Source organism: Cupressus sempervirens, chromosome 6 (genome assembly GCF_028749045.1).
Source record: "Cupressus sempervirens isolate cs-2001-9-10 chromosome 6, ASM2874904v1, whole genome shotgun sequence".
Classification (NCBI taxonomy): domain Eukaryota; kingdom Viridiplantae; phylum Streptophyta; class Pinopsida; order Cupressales; family Cupressaceae; genus Cupressus; species Cupressus sempervirens.
The window spans coordinates 127,103,487-127,119,927 of record NC_143123.1 but is presented as its reverse complement, the minus strand read 5'-3'; the positions used below and the strand labels follow the sequence as shown (position 1 = coordinate 127,119,927).

General features: G+C 34.1%; 1 protein-coding gene across 1 annotated transcript; it reads left to right on the top strand.

Annotated features, from left to right (window-relative positions):
* Positions 1-8,199: 8,199 nt before the first annotated feature.
* LOC149551555 (gibberellic acid methyltransferase 2-like) lies at positions 8,200-13,477 on the top strand. Its single transcript, XM_089789705.1, has 3 exons — positions 8,200-8,999; positions 12,393-12,674; positions 13,061-13,477. The coding sequence occupies exons 1-3, from the start codon at positions 8,493-8,495 to the stop codon at positions 13,424-13,426; spliced, it is 1,155 nt and encodes a 384-aa protein (XP_089645831.1). The 5' UTR covers positions 8,200-8,492; the 3' UTR covers positions 13,427-13,477.
* Positions 13,478-16,441: the final 2,964 nt, after the last annotated feature.

The following is a 16,441-nucleotide window of genomic DNA, read 5'->3' as shown; positions in this document are numbered from 1 at the left end:
CCTTAAATGAAGGTTCAAAAGAGAAAGGGGTGTCTAAGTACCTAGCAATTATGTGACGACCTAACCATCCCCAACCCATAGACACCAACCACTGAGGAGCTTGTTAATCCTAGCCCAACATTGTAGATTTATGCGATGCCACTTTATCTCCTTAGAATAAATAGAAGAATTGTTGCCTGACCATCATATTATCAAAATAGTCATAAAAAAATTATAAGAATAATAAGATGCCATCTACATATTGCACATTTATCAATTCCTCATTGTTAGGAAGTGAGATGCTTTTAATGGCAGGACCAAGTTCAGTAGCTCTAAGAATGTAGTATAGCGAATTTGTAGCTATGAAAAATATGGTAGGGGCAATGGGACGTCCTTGTTTGATAGATCTGCCAAGAAAGGCTAATTTGGAGCATGAACCATTCAAACATATGATGGTAGAAGCTTCATTGAAAATAAATTTCAATCCACTTGCAAAATACTGAAGGGAAACCAAAGGTCTTGAGCCTACTTAGAACAAATGGACATTCTATTCTATCATAGCCTTTCTCAAAATCTAACAAATTCATGACCACATTCATATTACTAGTTTTTTCCCAATGCACACCTTCCCAGGTAGTGATTAATTTTTCCAAAATATATCTGCCTTTTATGAAGCCCATTTGGGTAATAAAAAATGATTTTACTAAGGAGAGGGGATAATTTGATAGCTAACACTTTTCCAATGATTTTTTATGAAGTATTCATAAAAGTAATTGGTCTCCAATTTTTAACTAGAGATCTATCCCCAATTTTCGGCAATAAATGAATAAGCCCCCTATTTATTTGAACCCCTAGTGATCCATAACTAAAAACATCTAGATATAACCCATTAAACATATGACAAATCCAATCACTATTAGCCTTGTAAAACTCAACTGGGGTACCATCAATGTTAGGGAACTTCCCATTAGCCATAGACGCACTTGCCTTAACAATTTCTTCCTCAAAAATTTCAACTTCTAAACTTTTAGAGTCCTTTATAGAAACTTTCTTAGGAATCAATTTCATACATTTTTCTAGGGCTGCTTCTTTATTATCATCAAATTGTGAAGCAAACAAATTGTGATAGAAGTAAAAAAAGAGCCTATTGAATAATATGACTATCCTTAGATTTCCCACTATTAATTTGGATTTCTTCAATGAGTTCATTTTTTAGCTTGGCTATGATGATATTTAAAAAGTACTTTGAGCATACATCCCCTTAAATTATCAAGTTATGTTTGACTCTAACCTTTTTCTCCTTAATTCGATAATTTTGAATTACTCTTAAATCATTCTTGGTGATAGACTTGTCTTTGGATATTGAGCTCAATATACACAAGTTTGTTCTGGAGATATTCTTCTTATTTGTGTCTACTTTTAGCTTCTTTCTCTCCTTTTGAAAATCTTCCCTCTAGGTGTTTGTAAAGAGTTGCCACATCTCGACCACATGCCTAGTGTTCTTATTGCACAATCTTATCTTGTCAGGATGATAACAGTCTTGATGGCAACAATGTTATCCTTTTCTTTGAGAAGGGAAACATTAATTCTAGTGTACTTTGAGGTCTAACTCTTAGACCCTTAGGTCTAGCATCAAATTCAGTCAAGGAAGCGAAGATGGAGTAATGGACAAACATACGAATCAAATGAAATTCAATAGCATGTGCCAAATCACAAGGTGAGTAAATAGAAAATAGAGTGTTGTCAACATACTATCTATCTAATTTGTAATACACCCTATTTCTTCCCAATTGGTTATTGCACCATGTGAACAAGATACTATTAAAATTAGATTTCCTCATTTCAAGGGTTCAAATAGTTTGAAGTTCCTTTTAAAACTGATCCATAAAAATTATTCATTTTCTTTCCAGATGTATTTCAAACCTCCACAAATGTCTTCAATATACTCAATCATGTTAATATCCCCTACAACAATCTAGTTTGCTTTCACTAGATTCACTATATGCCAATATTTGACCTCTTTCCCCATAATCATTTGGTGCATACAAATTACAAATACCAATAACAGATTCATCATTGTGATGTGAATATCAGGATTTAATCTTTGTTTACTCATTACAAGGGGACAATCCATTAGATAAAATCTTGTTTACTCATTTTGGGTTGATTGAGGTTGCAACACCTCCTTTACCCTTCTCATGTCTTGAGTAAAGAACAATATCAAGGTCCTAAATAAATTTTAGAGTAGTGAAAGCATGTGATGCCTAGTGACTTTGATCACTTGTAAGTAGATAAAATCTTTGTTTCTCATCTAATTACACCACTTCCTTACCATATACTTCTTATTTGGCATTTACAACCCCCTAATGTTCCAGCTATGTATGTCTAATATTATCATATTTTTTGAAGGGAATTTTTGATTCTTATATAACCTACTATTTAATGATATGGGATATCAACATTCTTCTTAAAGGCATTAGTACTGGTTGAGTTTTGAACATGCTTGCACATTGTTTTCATCTTTTTTATTTCACTTTTACGAAGGACTTCAGTAAAAGGCTCTTCACTATCATCCTGAGTCACAATAGAATTTTTCTTCACAACAAATGTATTATCATCCTTAACCACTATAAAATACAAATTTCTCAATGAGTGTCTAGTATGGGTAGAAGAATTAGTATTATTCCTTTTATGTAATTCAACCCTTTCTTTTATAGTTTCTAATGCAATTTTTTGAGCATGTTTCCTACTCAAAGGTATGGAAATGGACTCTCTATGGTAGGACTACACATCCTATGAAAAACAACCCTTAGGACCATGGGGGTATTTCTCCACACTCTGAGGCTCAAATAACCTCATAGTCATTTTCATCTAGAAGGTTATCGAGTGTAGTAAACTTATCACCTTTAACATCCAATTGTCTTTTTTCCCATATTGTAACCTAGAAGACTCTCATTGTGAGGGTTGGCGATAAGAGTCTCTTCATCTCCCCTCACACCCACTTCAGTAGAATTCTGTGTGGATCCTTTGAGGAATTCATGTTTAGTGTAGTAAAATTAGCTTTATCAAAAAAATTCCTCAAACCCGAGAAATATTTCCTAGTATGCCCATTTTTTTACAATGAAAATAGGCATTTGAATTCCCAAGAAGTGAAATTTTAGAATTATTCAATTAGGGTGGGGCAAAGTAACTCGACAATTTTCTTCTTATAAAGCATTCCCAAGCAATTTTAAGATTTGTGGGATAAAATGCCAGAATTCAATTGGAAGACCTTTTGACTCAATCTAGTTAAGTGAGGATCACACCCATATTTTTTGAAATCACCCTTAGGTGACCATGGAAATCCCTGAAAAAGTGATTGTCTAATATTCTAGTAGTCTTTCTTTAACACCCTCTCCTACATAGAGTGCATTTTGAACAAAACAATAAAGAGACCTTTTTGGATCATTCAACATAAAGAAACTTGAATAGCTAATTTCTTTCCCCAAGCATTAAAACCCCAATCATCAAAAAACTTCCTAGATGGTAAAGCATTTACATCCATACATCAGAAGAAAAAAAAATAGCCACATTTTTTAGCCTAGATTTCTCACCCCTGATTTCCTTGAGCATGTCTTCATTAGGAGACAAAGAGAGTGTCTTTGGTCCAACAGAGGGAGACTTAACATATTTTAATTTCCTCCTCTAGAGTTTCTAACTTGGACAACACATCCACCTCCCAATCCATATCCATTTTCCCATTGCTCCAAATCTCCTGCATCTCCCATTTTGGGAATTTGGTAAAACTCCCCATTGAAAATTGCAGGAGGAGGATAGTCAGTAGCGACGTCTTCTGTGAGCACAACCTCATAGGATGACTTATCAACAGTCTCGATAGCTTGGAAATTACCATTATTTACTGCTTTGTGCTCTTCATTATTGTCAATTTCTATAGCTGCATTATCATCACTATTTAATGAACCATCCATTAATCAACAAAACCTAAGATTGAGGCCTTGACAAGCTGAGGCTTCTGTATTATAGTTAATGCTACCAAGAACAAAGAATATAACATAGAAGACAAAAAGAATGAAGGAACTTGCACCAGTTTCCAACAAAGGACGCATAAGCTTCCACCTTACCAATCTCTAGAAAGCATGCACAAAGATCAAGAATCCCAAATCACTTCTAGCTAGTATTATTTGCAGAGCTTCCTCCAGTAGCTCTTTGTGGAACAATGTCAACATATAATTTTTTAGAACTTGTAGAGAATAAAAAAATAGCATTGAAAACATCTTCACACGGCTTCAATGTGCCCCCCCTGCGACTCCTGTAAAGAATAACTCTGACTCCCACTCACTGATTTTCCCAAGTCAGCGGCCTAAATCCATGGCAATCACCCAGTCTCTGCGATTTTTTTGAAGTCACATTTTACTTGGAGTCAACTTCAAAGTTTTCTTTTGCCTCCGCATTGGTCAGAAGTTTCCTTGGCCCTTATGATTGGTAGTTTAGGTGGATTTTTCTTGGGCTTCTCTAGTTGGAGTGTTGCTTTTGGTGATGACCATCCTTTGGAGACCTCGTGCCTTTATTTTAGAGAAGGCAATATTTTTGTTGGGAGAAAATTAATTGACAACTCTCGTTAGTCCGTATGTGTCCTCACCAATCACGCTGTTTGTGGGGTTTGTACCTAATGTTTTTTTCATGCGTTCCAACGGTTTGTGAAGTTTACTGACACATGCCCAAAAAAAACAAAAAAAATTGACATGCGTATGTATCACACATGGTGATTGTCTATTCGGCCACCAGATTTTTACTCTAGCATTGACCCTTTGCCCAGCTTGTTTCCGGTGATTGAAATCTTTTTGATAGAGTAATTTTTTAGGCCGCTTGCTTTTTTCTTCTTCTTCTTCTTTTTTTTTTTGCCTCGATGATCATTTGACCGTCAAATTTGGGATCATCACTTGCTAATGTTAGCACCACATCAACATTGCATCAACGTCCCTGTCACCTCTTCGGGCTCTATTTGGACCTACCTTTCACATTTTTGCTCATATCTTGGGCATAAAGACTCCATTTTTTGCAAACAAGATATTGCCAGAAAGCTAGTTCTAAGGCCGTCATAGTGGTATAGTTAGTTTTTAGTTTTGATATTGTTTTGATAGTTTTTTCTGCTATCAAAGTCTAGAGTTTTTTTTTTGCACTCCGAGAGACATATCTTAAGCATCTAATCTCTAATTTGGGAATTCTTTATATTGTTAGAAATCTCTTTCCAATGATGCTGGTTGTTTTTCCAGATTCTTCTCTACAAACATTCTATTCAGTCTTTTGCATTTTTGCATTATGGTGGATATCTTAGTTGTTTTAGGTCCAGTGACTGATTTCATTACTTCAAATGATTCATCATGACTTGTACTATTTATTATATTAGTCTTATATATCTTCTGATCTATTTAGACATCATTTGTATTCAATCTTGCAAATGCACTGTGATAAAGTGTTTGTTGGCTTTTTTTTGACTTTTGATTCGAGCAATGTCATCTAAGGACACTCATGCAGATTATTGTATTCATGGGATTCACCATATCTCATGCTTTACTGTACATGGACTACTCTAATAAAGTGCCATGGGGAGTTGATGTTTTACCTTTGTTTGCCATCTTCCTTTGTCCAATGAGTTTTCCTTTCATGACATTAACCTCATGACGTGTCTAAGATTGATCACCTCGGTACACACATGTGTACTCTTTTGTGTATCTTGATCATGGTTCCTTAATTTGCAATTCTTTTGGCCCACTTTTTCAGTTTCTTGTCACCTCACTCTTGTCATCATTAGGGGGGTTCTTATGTTGTTTCTCATGCTTCCTTGGTTCAATTATCAACTCTTTAGGCTTTGTGTTTTATGTCATATGTATCTTTGAGTTCAGTTGTTTTCCTTTGCGTGCCTCTTAATTCAATGCAGATTACAATTTTCTCTACCTAGTCAAGTTCTATTTAAGTGGAGGTTCTTTAGATCAGCAGTTACTTTTGACAGAGCTTTGCATCTTCTACATGCTTCAGTGGTGTTCTTCATGACAATTTTTTGTTCCTATCTTTTGGGACATTCCCTAGTTTGCAGGCTTCTTCAATCCTTCACTAGCTTCTTTCATCGTTGTTTCCATCTCTTTTTGGAGTAGAGTTTTTCCCATGTGACTTTTTCTATTTCTTCTCTTTTCAGAGATTTGGTTGTGCTTGGGTACCTCATCAAGCTTTGTTGTTGGGACTCATTCCGCCTTTTAGTAGTAGTTTTTAGATTTTTAGCTATTCCCTAAGTTTATCTTAAGCGGGGGTGTTAGAGTAATTAGATATTTCCTAATTAACTCTAGTCTACTTAAGCTAAACTTTAGGCATCTAATAATTAATTATTTTATAATTAATTATTATGATGCAACCTAGGTTAGACATTTTTAAAGTTTCAATCTCCTTTATAAGGATGATCTCTCATTATAAACATTCATTGAGAATTGAGAAAATGTATTGTTGATTATAGCAATTATCTATTTTCCTCATCAAGAATGTCTCATCTATGGATCTGACAATTCTTGCCTCCATAACTTTTTGCCTCTCTCTTTCTGTGACAAGTGTTTGCATGCAGGTGATTCTTGGGAGCTATGGAGTTGATCTTTCATCAACTTCAACATTTGTACCATTTTTGCCATCTTAAATGATTGTAATAGTACTATTTTTTAAAATTTTAACTTCCTAATAGTTGATCACATTATAGATGTTGTACCTGCAACAATTGTAAATGCTATCAAAAACAAAAAACTTTTACAATGTATTATGTTAATTTGTAGATATTTCGAATAAGAATATATCTAATATAATTTAATTTTCTTTACTATTTTGCATTGTACTATAGAATCTATCATATAATGAATAAGCAAGAAATGGCCATTTTCTTAACTAGTTGTTATCGATTATATTGGTGAGATATTTTAAACATGTCTATAAATATAACACATCTTCAATGCATTTATTTTTAGAACACAAGGAGATACCAATCGAATTACAAAATGTGAAATTAGTTTGTGGCTCAATTAGTGTGGTTGTATTTGTAGCAAGTATAAAACAACAGAGATGGAGAGGGTGAAGGTAAGGGGGTGAGGGAGATGGAGGGGGAGGAGTGATAGAGAGAGGGTGGTTAGTGAGGTCCACATACCAAGGAAGGGAGGGGTGCAGGGGAAAAGGGGGCGGGTATAGAGACAAAAGGTGATGAAGAGATATATAACAATTCAAACTTGGTGTTATTCGTTACCCCTTTCATTTCAAAATTGGTACTTGTCATTCTTCCTTTCATTTTAGACTACATATTTTGTATACTATCTTCTAGATGTTGGACATTTTCATATAATGAAAATCTAAAGTCCACTCAAGTCTAAAATCTTGATCAACTTCCTTTTAATTTGGATTTTTTTTGGTGTATATGAATTATAAATTGATTTGAAGTTTGTAGCCCAATCATTTAGTTGGAAGAAAACAATTTTGATAATAACATACTAAAGGATTTTATGAGTGGGGTGTCTAGATGGATTTATGTCATGGAGAAAGGAAATTTTAATGAAGGTAAGTGGCTTGGAATCAAGAAAACAAGAAAATGTTCTATGGTTGATTGTGGCCATTTGGATGGTCTTTCTCTATTAATATAATAACAAATTTTCCTTTATGCATCTTCATCTTTGCTTTAATATATAAACAGACATTTGATTATAAATGAGATTCAATCACAGGCTCTTTAATGCATGACATTTCTAAATTTCACCTTCTTACCTCTTATAGTTTACAATTTGTAACTTCAGGTTACCATGTACCCACGAAAATGCTCTTCCTTTACATTGTTTTTTCTAACTTTTTAAAAAATTAACTAAGTCCTCTCCTTCGTATAAAAGTGCATTTTCGTGGCTGTATAGACGTTGCCCTACATATTTAGCTTCCTTAAATTCAAGAATATTCCTTACGTATTATAGTTACAATTAGGAGTTAAGAGAAGCTCGTCATCTTCTTGTCTTAAGACAGTGTACTCTTCAGGAAACCTAGCTGTGGGCTGATGTTTTCTTATATACTTCGTGTTGTCGACTTCGATTGTACCTCTAAGCTTTAGTCACAATCATCACATGCAATGTTTTCTGAATCATTTTGTGAAATTAATTGCACATGACCACGAGCATTTCATGTTGATGAATGTGGTATTGTGGCCAGAAACGTATGTGGCTATCAATATTTGTTATTCTTTCTTTCCTCCTTCTGAAACCAAACTAAGGGTTTGCATTAGTTAATCTTCTACTCCCTAGATCAATGTCGATCTACATTGTAAGATAAAAAACAAACTAAGAGTTTGCATTACATCTTCTATCCTCTGGATGAATGTTGATCTCTATTGTAAGAGAAAAAATCAACTGAACTAGAGGCAATCTCTTATAAATAGCTCAAACATTCTTGTGATACATCCAGTTTTATAAGTAGAACAGAGATAGCATTCTACATTAGAGTTGCTTACAATGGAGGATGGTGTCATTGAGCATGAGGCCACGGCAGGTGAGAGGGAACAAGAGAAATCAATTTCCCAACAACATGAAATTCTCCATATGTATCCAGGTGATGGAATTGCAAGTTATGCTGCAAACTCTACAAGACAGAGGTATGTTTTCCATGAAATGCAACCATTGTTTCAGTCAGCCATTGAGAAGCTCACATTCCCAAAGGAGGGGCAACACCATATTAGAATAGCAGATCTTGGGTGTGCCACTGGTTTCAACACCATATTACATATGGATTTTGTTGTGAGGACACTCAGAAAGCTCTGTAATGGAAGAACAGTGCCACAATTCCAAGCTTTCTTCTCTGATTTACCATCCAATGATTTCAATGGGCTGTTCAATCTAATGGAGGAATCAAATCAATCATATTTTGTAGCTGGGGTGCCTGGATCCTTCTACCATGTCCTCTTTCCCACCTCAACCATTCATCTATGCTTCTCCATAATGGCCCTCCATTGGATTTCAAAGGTAACTACTGATTTATGCCCCTTTTTATCATGTGGCTGGAATTCATTTGAGGTCTATATACTAGAACACAAGATTGCAGGGGGACGGGGCATTTGGGTACAGGTATTTTTCAAAATGGGGGATGGGAGTATTTGGGTACATCAATATTTTTTTTAATATAATTTAATATTTATAGGAAATCTGATAAAAATGAGTCATAGCAATTAACTTTTCAAAATAAGAATAGTGATAATGTTTGCAGAATCAATGTATTGTTTTCAGTTTTAGATTTGCATAATGTTTGTAATAATAATATATGCTAAATGTTTTGATGCATAACATAAACTGAAGAATGTAAACACGAACAAGAAGATCATGAATCATATAACAATGACATATTGCAAATGATAAACTTCTGATTTGAACAGTGATAAAGTTTATTGCTAATTAGTATTGTATCAAAGTTTCATACTGATTAGCCTACACACTAAATTAAACTTGATAAACAAGAAGTTGGTATGCAAACCAAAAACTGTAACAAAAATCAGTAGTTTTAATCAAGGTTCTTAGCTATGATGCTCTCCACTAAGTACCCACGCACCCATACAACCTTGCTAAAACATAATGTAAAGTTATTGGTAGTGTTGACAATGGCCTAACTCAAGCATTCATGTATGTTTTTCCATAATGGCCCTCCATTGGATTTCACATTTAGCTAATGTTTTATGCTTTTTTTCTTCATATGGGTGGAATTCACTTTAGGTCTATATACTAAAACATAATGGGAACTTATAGGTCCTCATATCAATGGAGTCTTGTGGCATGACCCATTTCTTCATGTGGGTGCAATTCATTGAGGTGTATATGATAAAACCTAATGGGAAGTTGGTTTTTATATGGGTGTAATTCATTTGAGATCTACATGCTTTTTAACTAATGGGAAGGTGGTGGTATTGTTCACAATGGTTTATGGGTCCTAGGCTTCTTGTGGCATGACCCATTTTTTAAGACAAAAAGCTGATCTAGTGGAATGAGATAGGAAGACAAAGTAGAATAAAGGTTGTCATGTAGACATTGAGAAGGGTATTTCTGTCAATTGTTGAAAATTTAGGAGATAATACCAGGTGAAGGAAATGAATGGAATTAAGATAGTAGTTAAGAAGTGAAAGAAAGTATTATTGGTGATACAAGAAAAAATTAGTTACAAAAGTAAGAGGTAAAGAACATTTCAAGAAAGTGTTACTATAAAAATAGTAGAAAATGATTTATGATAATAAAAAAATATTCACATAAATCGTCAAAAATTTGCTTAAGCATGTGCATGAGATGAGCACATATAAGAACAAGAATTCAAAGAAGTTTAGAAATTATCAAATGGAATGCTCTTCTAATTTCAGAAGATGGCCAAACCATGAAGGCATCGTGGACATGTACTCTTAAATGTACCAAATTGATATCTAGTTAATTAATATAATAGGGCTTGAAATATTTAGTCCATCAAAATCTCTTGTTCAAGGGTTTCACCTCAAGCATATTGCAAGTGATGGAAGATATTTCTGTTGAATGTTGGTTTGGAGCATTTAAGAATAGAAGAATTATAAATCATATCCTCATCTTTTATGATTGATTGTGGTTATTAAAGTTCACTAATAGATAACTTTTCTCTATAACCATAATTCCATTTTCCCTTTAATGTGTCACTAAATTTTACTTTATCTTTGCGAATATACTCTTTTATCTTTGTATATATACATGAATATTTCATTTTGTTGGAAGTATAATTTTTTATTCTATAAGATCTTTATAGAACTTGGTCAATCTTTAAACGAAGACTACTTGATGCATAATATCATTCCTTGTATATTCCAGTTACAATTAGTAGGTTATAGAAGTTCATCTTCTTGTCTTAAGACGGCATAATCTTCCCTGGAAAATCTAGCTTTGGATTGATATTTTCTTGTATGCTGCAAACTCTTCAAGACAGAGGTATGTTTTCCATGAAATGCAACCATTGTTTCAGGAAGCCATTGAGAATCTCACATTCCCCAAGGAGAGGCCTATTAGAATAGTAGATCTTGGGTGTGCCACTGGTTTCAACACCATATTACATATGGATTTTGTTGTGAAGACACTCAGAAATCTCTGTAATGGTAAAACAGTGCCACAATTCCAAGCTTTCTTCTCTGCTTTGCCATCCAATGATTTCAATGGGTTGTTCAATCTAATGGAGGGATCAAATCAACCATATTATGTTGCTGGGGTGCCTGGATCCTTCTACCATGTCCTCTTTCCCACCTCAACCATTCATCTATGCTTCTCCATAATGGCCCTCCATTGGATTTCATAGGTAACTACTGATTTATGCCCTTTTTTCTATGTGGGTGGAATTCGTTTTAGGTCTATATACTAAATCACAAGGTTGAATGGGGACGGGGTACTTGGGTACGGGTATTTTTCAAAATGAGAGATGGGAGTATTTGGGTACATCAATAAATTTTTTAATATAATTTAATATTCATAGAAAATCTGAAAAAATTAAGTCATTGCAATTGATTTTTCAAACAAGAATAGTGATAATGTTTGCAGATGCAATGTATTGTTCTCAGTTTCAGATTTGCAATATGTTTGTAATAATAATATATGCTAAATGTTTAGATGCTTAATACTGTAAACATGAACAAGAAGATCACGAATCATATAACAATGTCATATTGCAAATGATAAACTTATGACTTGAACACTGATAAAGTTTAGTGTTAATTAGTATTGTATTTATTTTTAAAGTTTCAAATTGATTACGTATTGAATTAAACTTGATAGTCAAGAAGCTGATATACAAAAAAAATTGTAAAAAAATCAGAAATTTTAATCAAGGTCCTTAGGTATGATACTCTCCACTGAGTACCCGGTACTTGGGTACATGTATCCGGTACTTGGGTGTGCAGGTACGAATCCTAGAAGCGTGAGAACCCATATCCATACAAACTTACTAAAACATAATGAGAAGTTGGTAGTACTGTTGACAATGGCCAACTCAAGCATTCATGTATGTTTTTCCATAATGGCCCCTCATTGGACTTCACAGGGAGCTAATGTTTTATGCTTATTTTTTCATGTAGGCAGAATTCACTTTAGTTCTATATACTAAAACATAATAGGAGTTTATGGGTCCTCAGATCAATGGATTCTTGTGGCATGACCCATTTCTTCATGTGAGTGCAATTCATTAAAGTCTTTATCCTAAAAACTAATGGGAAGAGGATGTTCATATAGGTGCAATGCATTTGAGGTCTATGTGCTTAAAAACTAATGGGAAGCTAGTGGTACTATTCACATTGATTTATGGGTCCTAGGTTTCTTGTGGCATACCCATATTTTTCTGAGACAAAGAGCTGATTATGGTTGTTCTTGTAGGTTCCTGAGGCTGTTCTACATAAAGATTCTCCATGTTACAACAGAGGAAGAGTGTGGATCAATAGAGGCAGAGAGGAGGTTGCGGATATCTATTCTAAGCAATCTCAAAGAGATCTCTTAGCTTTCATGAAATGCAGAGCAGAGGAGATGGCAGCAGGAGGTGTCATGTTTTTATGCTTGATGGGAAGACCAGACAATTCCAACCCTGCTCAGCAAGTTTCAATGGGTGCTGAGTTTTGTGGTCAGGACTTTGAAGATGCATGGGATGATCTTGTCAAAGAGGTAGGATATATTTTACATCTCCTCCTCTTAATTTTTTTTCAGACTTTAGAAATCAGGTAGCACCTTCCATAAGTCGTAGTGTTAGGTAAAGTTTTAACATAATCAGTGATGCTGACATGACACATCCTATAGTACCACATGAGCGTAAGGAAGACTCGATCTCACTCTCACCAATTGAACAGTTCCCAGCCCCATTTACATCCTTTGTCTTAGTATTATAATGCTATGATAAGTTGTGATAGCAGTGGTGATTGATATGATTTTACATCACACACTAAGTACATAAATAAGCTAGGAAAAAATAAGTCGACTTCGATTGTTTAACATTTTAAACTTAGGAATTAAGTCTTAGTATATAATGTTTAAGCTGTTTGTTTGGTATGCAGGGCATTATCAGCATGGATTTGAGAGACTCCTTCAATATTCCATGGTATTTCCCAAATGCAACTGAGTTGAGAGAAGCAGTAGAGAGAAGTGGCAGTTTTGATATTGAGAGGTTGGAAGTGTGTGAAAGGGTGCCAACCATGTCTGAGGAGGAATTTGAAGAGTGGACAAAAGATCCAGCTGTATTTGCAGAGAATAAGGTTAATCTGGTTAAAAGTTTTGTGGGGAGCTTAGTTGAGGCCCACATTGGCATTGAGTGCGCAGATGCTCTGTTTGAGAGGTTTCACCAGAGAGCTGAAGCACTTCTTTGTAGGTGTCCACCTTCGAGATTTGTCATCTGTACTGTTGCTTCTCTTGTTAGGAAATAGTTGTCAAAGACAATTTTTCATTCTAATTATATTTTTATTTTTGTATCAATATTTCAGATCACACTATCTTCATTAACTCATAAAATGGTGAAAAATTATGAAAACAATTATTATTAACTTCATTTTAAACAACAATATTTTTAAATTTTAACCTGTCTAAAATTTCAGGACTGCTGCAAACTTTTATGTCTTGATTTTGGCTGTTATTGCAGGTCTTTATAACCGCACTAGTACCATTTTCTTCAGTCTCTGTAGAAATGGCAGACAAGAATGAGAAACGTATTAGTACTTATAGTACCTATAAATACCATTTGCAATTTTTTAATTTTTATTAAGTTATAAATTAATTATATTAATTATATATTTTAAATGCATTCACAGTGATATTTATTTTTAGTTTGAAAATCTTGAAAAGACATTAAATTTAGTATTTTTAGTTAATAGCTCTTGGGTTTGTGACTTAGTGTGTTGGTTAAATAGTGGTGGTGTTGTCTTCATTCACATTCAAACCTTCATTTGGTCATGGTGATCGTAGGCTTGTGTCTTCTTGATTCAATGTGGTCTCAAGTTTGGATCTTGGCTCTTTTCTATGGGGCCCATTTGTGGCCTCATTGGTTCATAGCTCTAGGTCAATCTCCAGGTGGCCTTGTTCAACACAAACAAAGAGTCATTGCAAGTATTTCTTGAACTGATTAGAAGGTGTTTTACATAGACCTAAGTGCATGTCATTCCAGTGTCATTGCTTACATTAAAATGTTTACCAAAGACTTAATTAATAATAAAAATTAGTATGAGATATTTCAGTGTTTTTGTTTTTGATATTAATATTAAAAAGAAGCAAAACTGAAGTAGCGTCCCTGTCACAGCCAACCAAGAAGGCTAAAACTATGACAGATAAACATGAGCATGTTAACAACACACAAGCAATATAAAAAACCATTCATACTATAGTGATCAAAACTAAACATATTATTCATATTGTCATATCTAGTAGCAATCTTAGTGTAATAACTAGTATAGCTAAACATAGTCCTACTATCCCAAAACAAGGCTAGTGTTGCCAGTAGCACGAAGTTGTTATAGTGTTAAAGAGTACCATTGAAACATTATAAACATAACATAAGACAGTACAAACAAAAGTAGAATCAAGCCAATAAAACATAAGGGAATCCAAAAATAACAAGATCATTTAATTTTGCACCAAGCTTAGAGCAACACATTGAACCATTCTTCGATAAGAAAAAAATCATTTTAGTACTCTTCCTTGTTTGAATCCAAACCCAACATCTTCTTTTGCGATAGGCATAGAATCGTGAGATACTACTAGTCTTTTCATCCAAACTCTCAAGTTTGGCCTTAAGTTTGCCCCAATCCTCAGTCTTACATCTTGTAATTGGTATATGTCCTAAATTGAGAAATTGTATAGGTCTCACCAACATCTTCTTCTTCCTTTGGCATCATATATATCTTTTGTCAAGTCGATTGGTCCCAACCTTTGGCTATCTAAGATGTGGATGGGAGAGTTAGAATTCTACAAACCCTCAATCTCGATTTCACCACCCTCGTCCCATTCCTCACTCTAACTATTCTCTTCATTATCATCACTTTCCTGGCCCCTAGTATTTTTAGAGTCAAAATCTAAAATCTTTTATGTTTACCCTAATCAGCAAAGCGAGTGACAATTCTATTTGAATGTATGGGGGTATTTATGTCCACCATGGTTTTCTCTTCAGACAAATAAGCCTTCTTAGCCACACTTCTCCACCATGGTTTCCTCTTTAAACAAATATGCCATCATAATCATACTTTGGGTTAAAGGCTATAGTGGCCTTAGACAAATAATAATCTTAATTTAGTCCAGGTTGTCATTTTTTTTCCCCTTCAACAAGGATCTTCACATTGGGAGGAAATTTTCTTTTTTCTTTGAATTTATCCAACATCTTAAACCAATAATTCTTCGACAAATATCTGTCAAAGCATGGGCCAAAACATTTCCTTCTCTAGAGGTATGAAAATTAGCAAAGTCATCTAGGCCTAACTTGAGCATTTTGATATCATTCATCACCCCCAAAAAGGACCTTAATTCTAACAAACCTTGGGCATCATTTATAATTGATTTTGATTCCCCCACAACAATAAGAGCCTTAACACCAATGGACATAATGAATTTAAGGCCCAGAATTAGAGTGATACATTCAACCTTGTTATTAGTCGATCTCCTTAAGTGATAAATTATTTTTCCAACATATGAAAAGCATTTGTTCATTTGAATTTTTCCCAATTAGCATGTACAATATCTTTCATAGATAACATATGCATGATTCAAACATGAATCTTTTTTCTTAATATCAAATTTTTTCATGGAAAATATACCTTGGTCAATGGATATAGTTTGTATATAGTATGATTAATGTGAAAAACTAGGAGAAAAAAGGGGTCCATGCATGTTGGCCCACTATTATTATATTTAGTGTGCTTTGCATTATTTTATTTATCACCTTTCATGGTGGGGAAAATCACACGGTTGTATTTTGGAAACCTTGTCTTTTCCAAATGCAATAAAAAACTATTTGTTTGTTTAGATTTTTTCCTATATCATGACTGAGATATGATTAAGAATTTATTAAATTAGTTTGCTCCTTTGAGAGATTTTGGATATTTATCAAATTTACTTCACACATTTATTTAGTGGAGTCATTGGCTTGTATTTTGTAAAACTTTCATTTTAAAAATCCATTAAATTTTTTTTTTTTTTTAAATTATTCAATCTAGTATTTTCTACGTGGCATACATGTATAATTCAAAAAAGCAATTGGTTTAATTTTTATATAGTATGGACAATTTTCAAAATTGGGGAGGGAAATAAAAGGCTCTACATATGTTAAAGTTACAATACTTTATAATGTTTTCTTCAATATTCACAATTTACATTTCCCTCTGACAAAATATTTGGCATGAGACAAATCGACGGCCTAGGAAGAGGAAAGCTGAAGTAATGAACAAATATGAATGTGC

Bases quoted from the DNA above. Each gene is read 5' to 3' on its own strand.
- LOC149551555 (XM_089789705.1), top strand. From the start codon at position 8,493: ATGGAGGATGGTGTCATTGAGCATGAGGCCACGGCAGGTGAGAGGGAA. The intron at 9,000-12,392 runs GTAACTACTGAT...TTGTTCTTGTAG, and splicing joins CCCTCCATTGGATTTCAAAG to GTTCCTGAGGCTGTTCTACA. The intron at 12,675-13,060 runs GTAGGATATATT...TTTGGTATGCAG, and splicing joins GGGATGATCTTGTCAAAGAG to GGCATTATCAGCATGGATTT.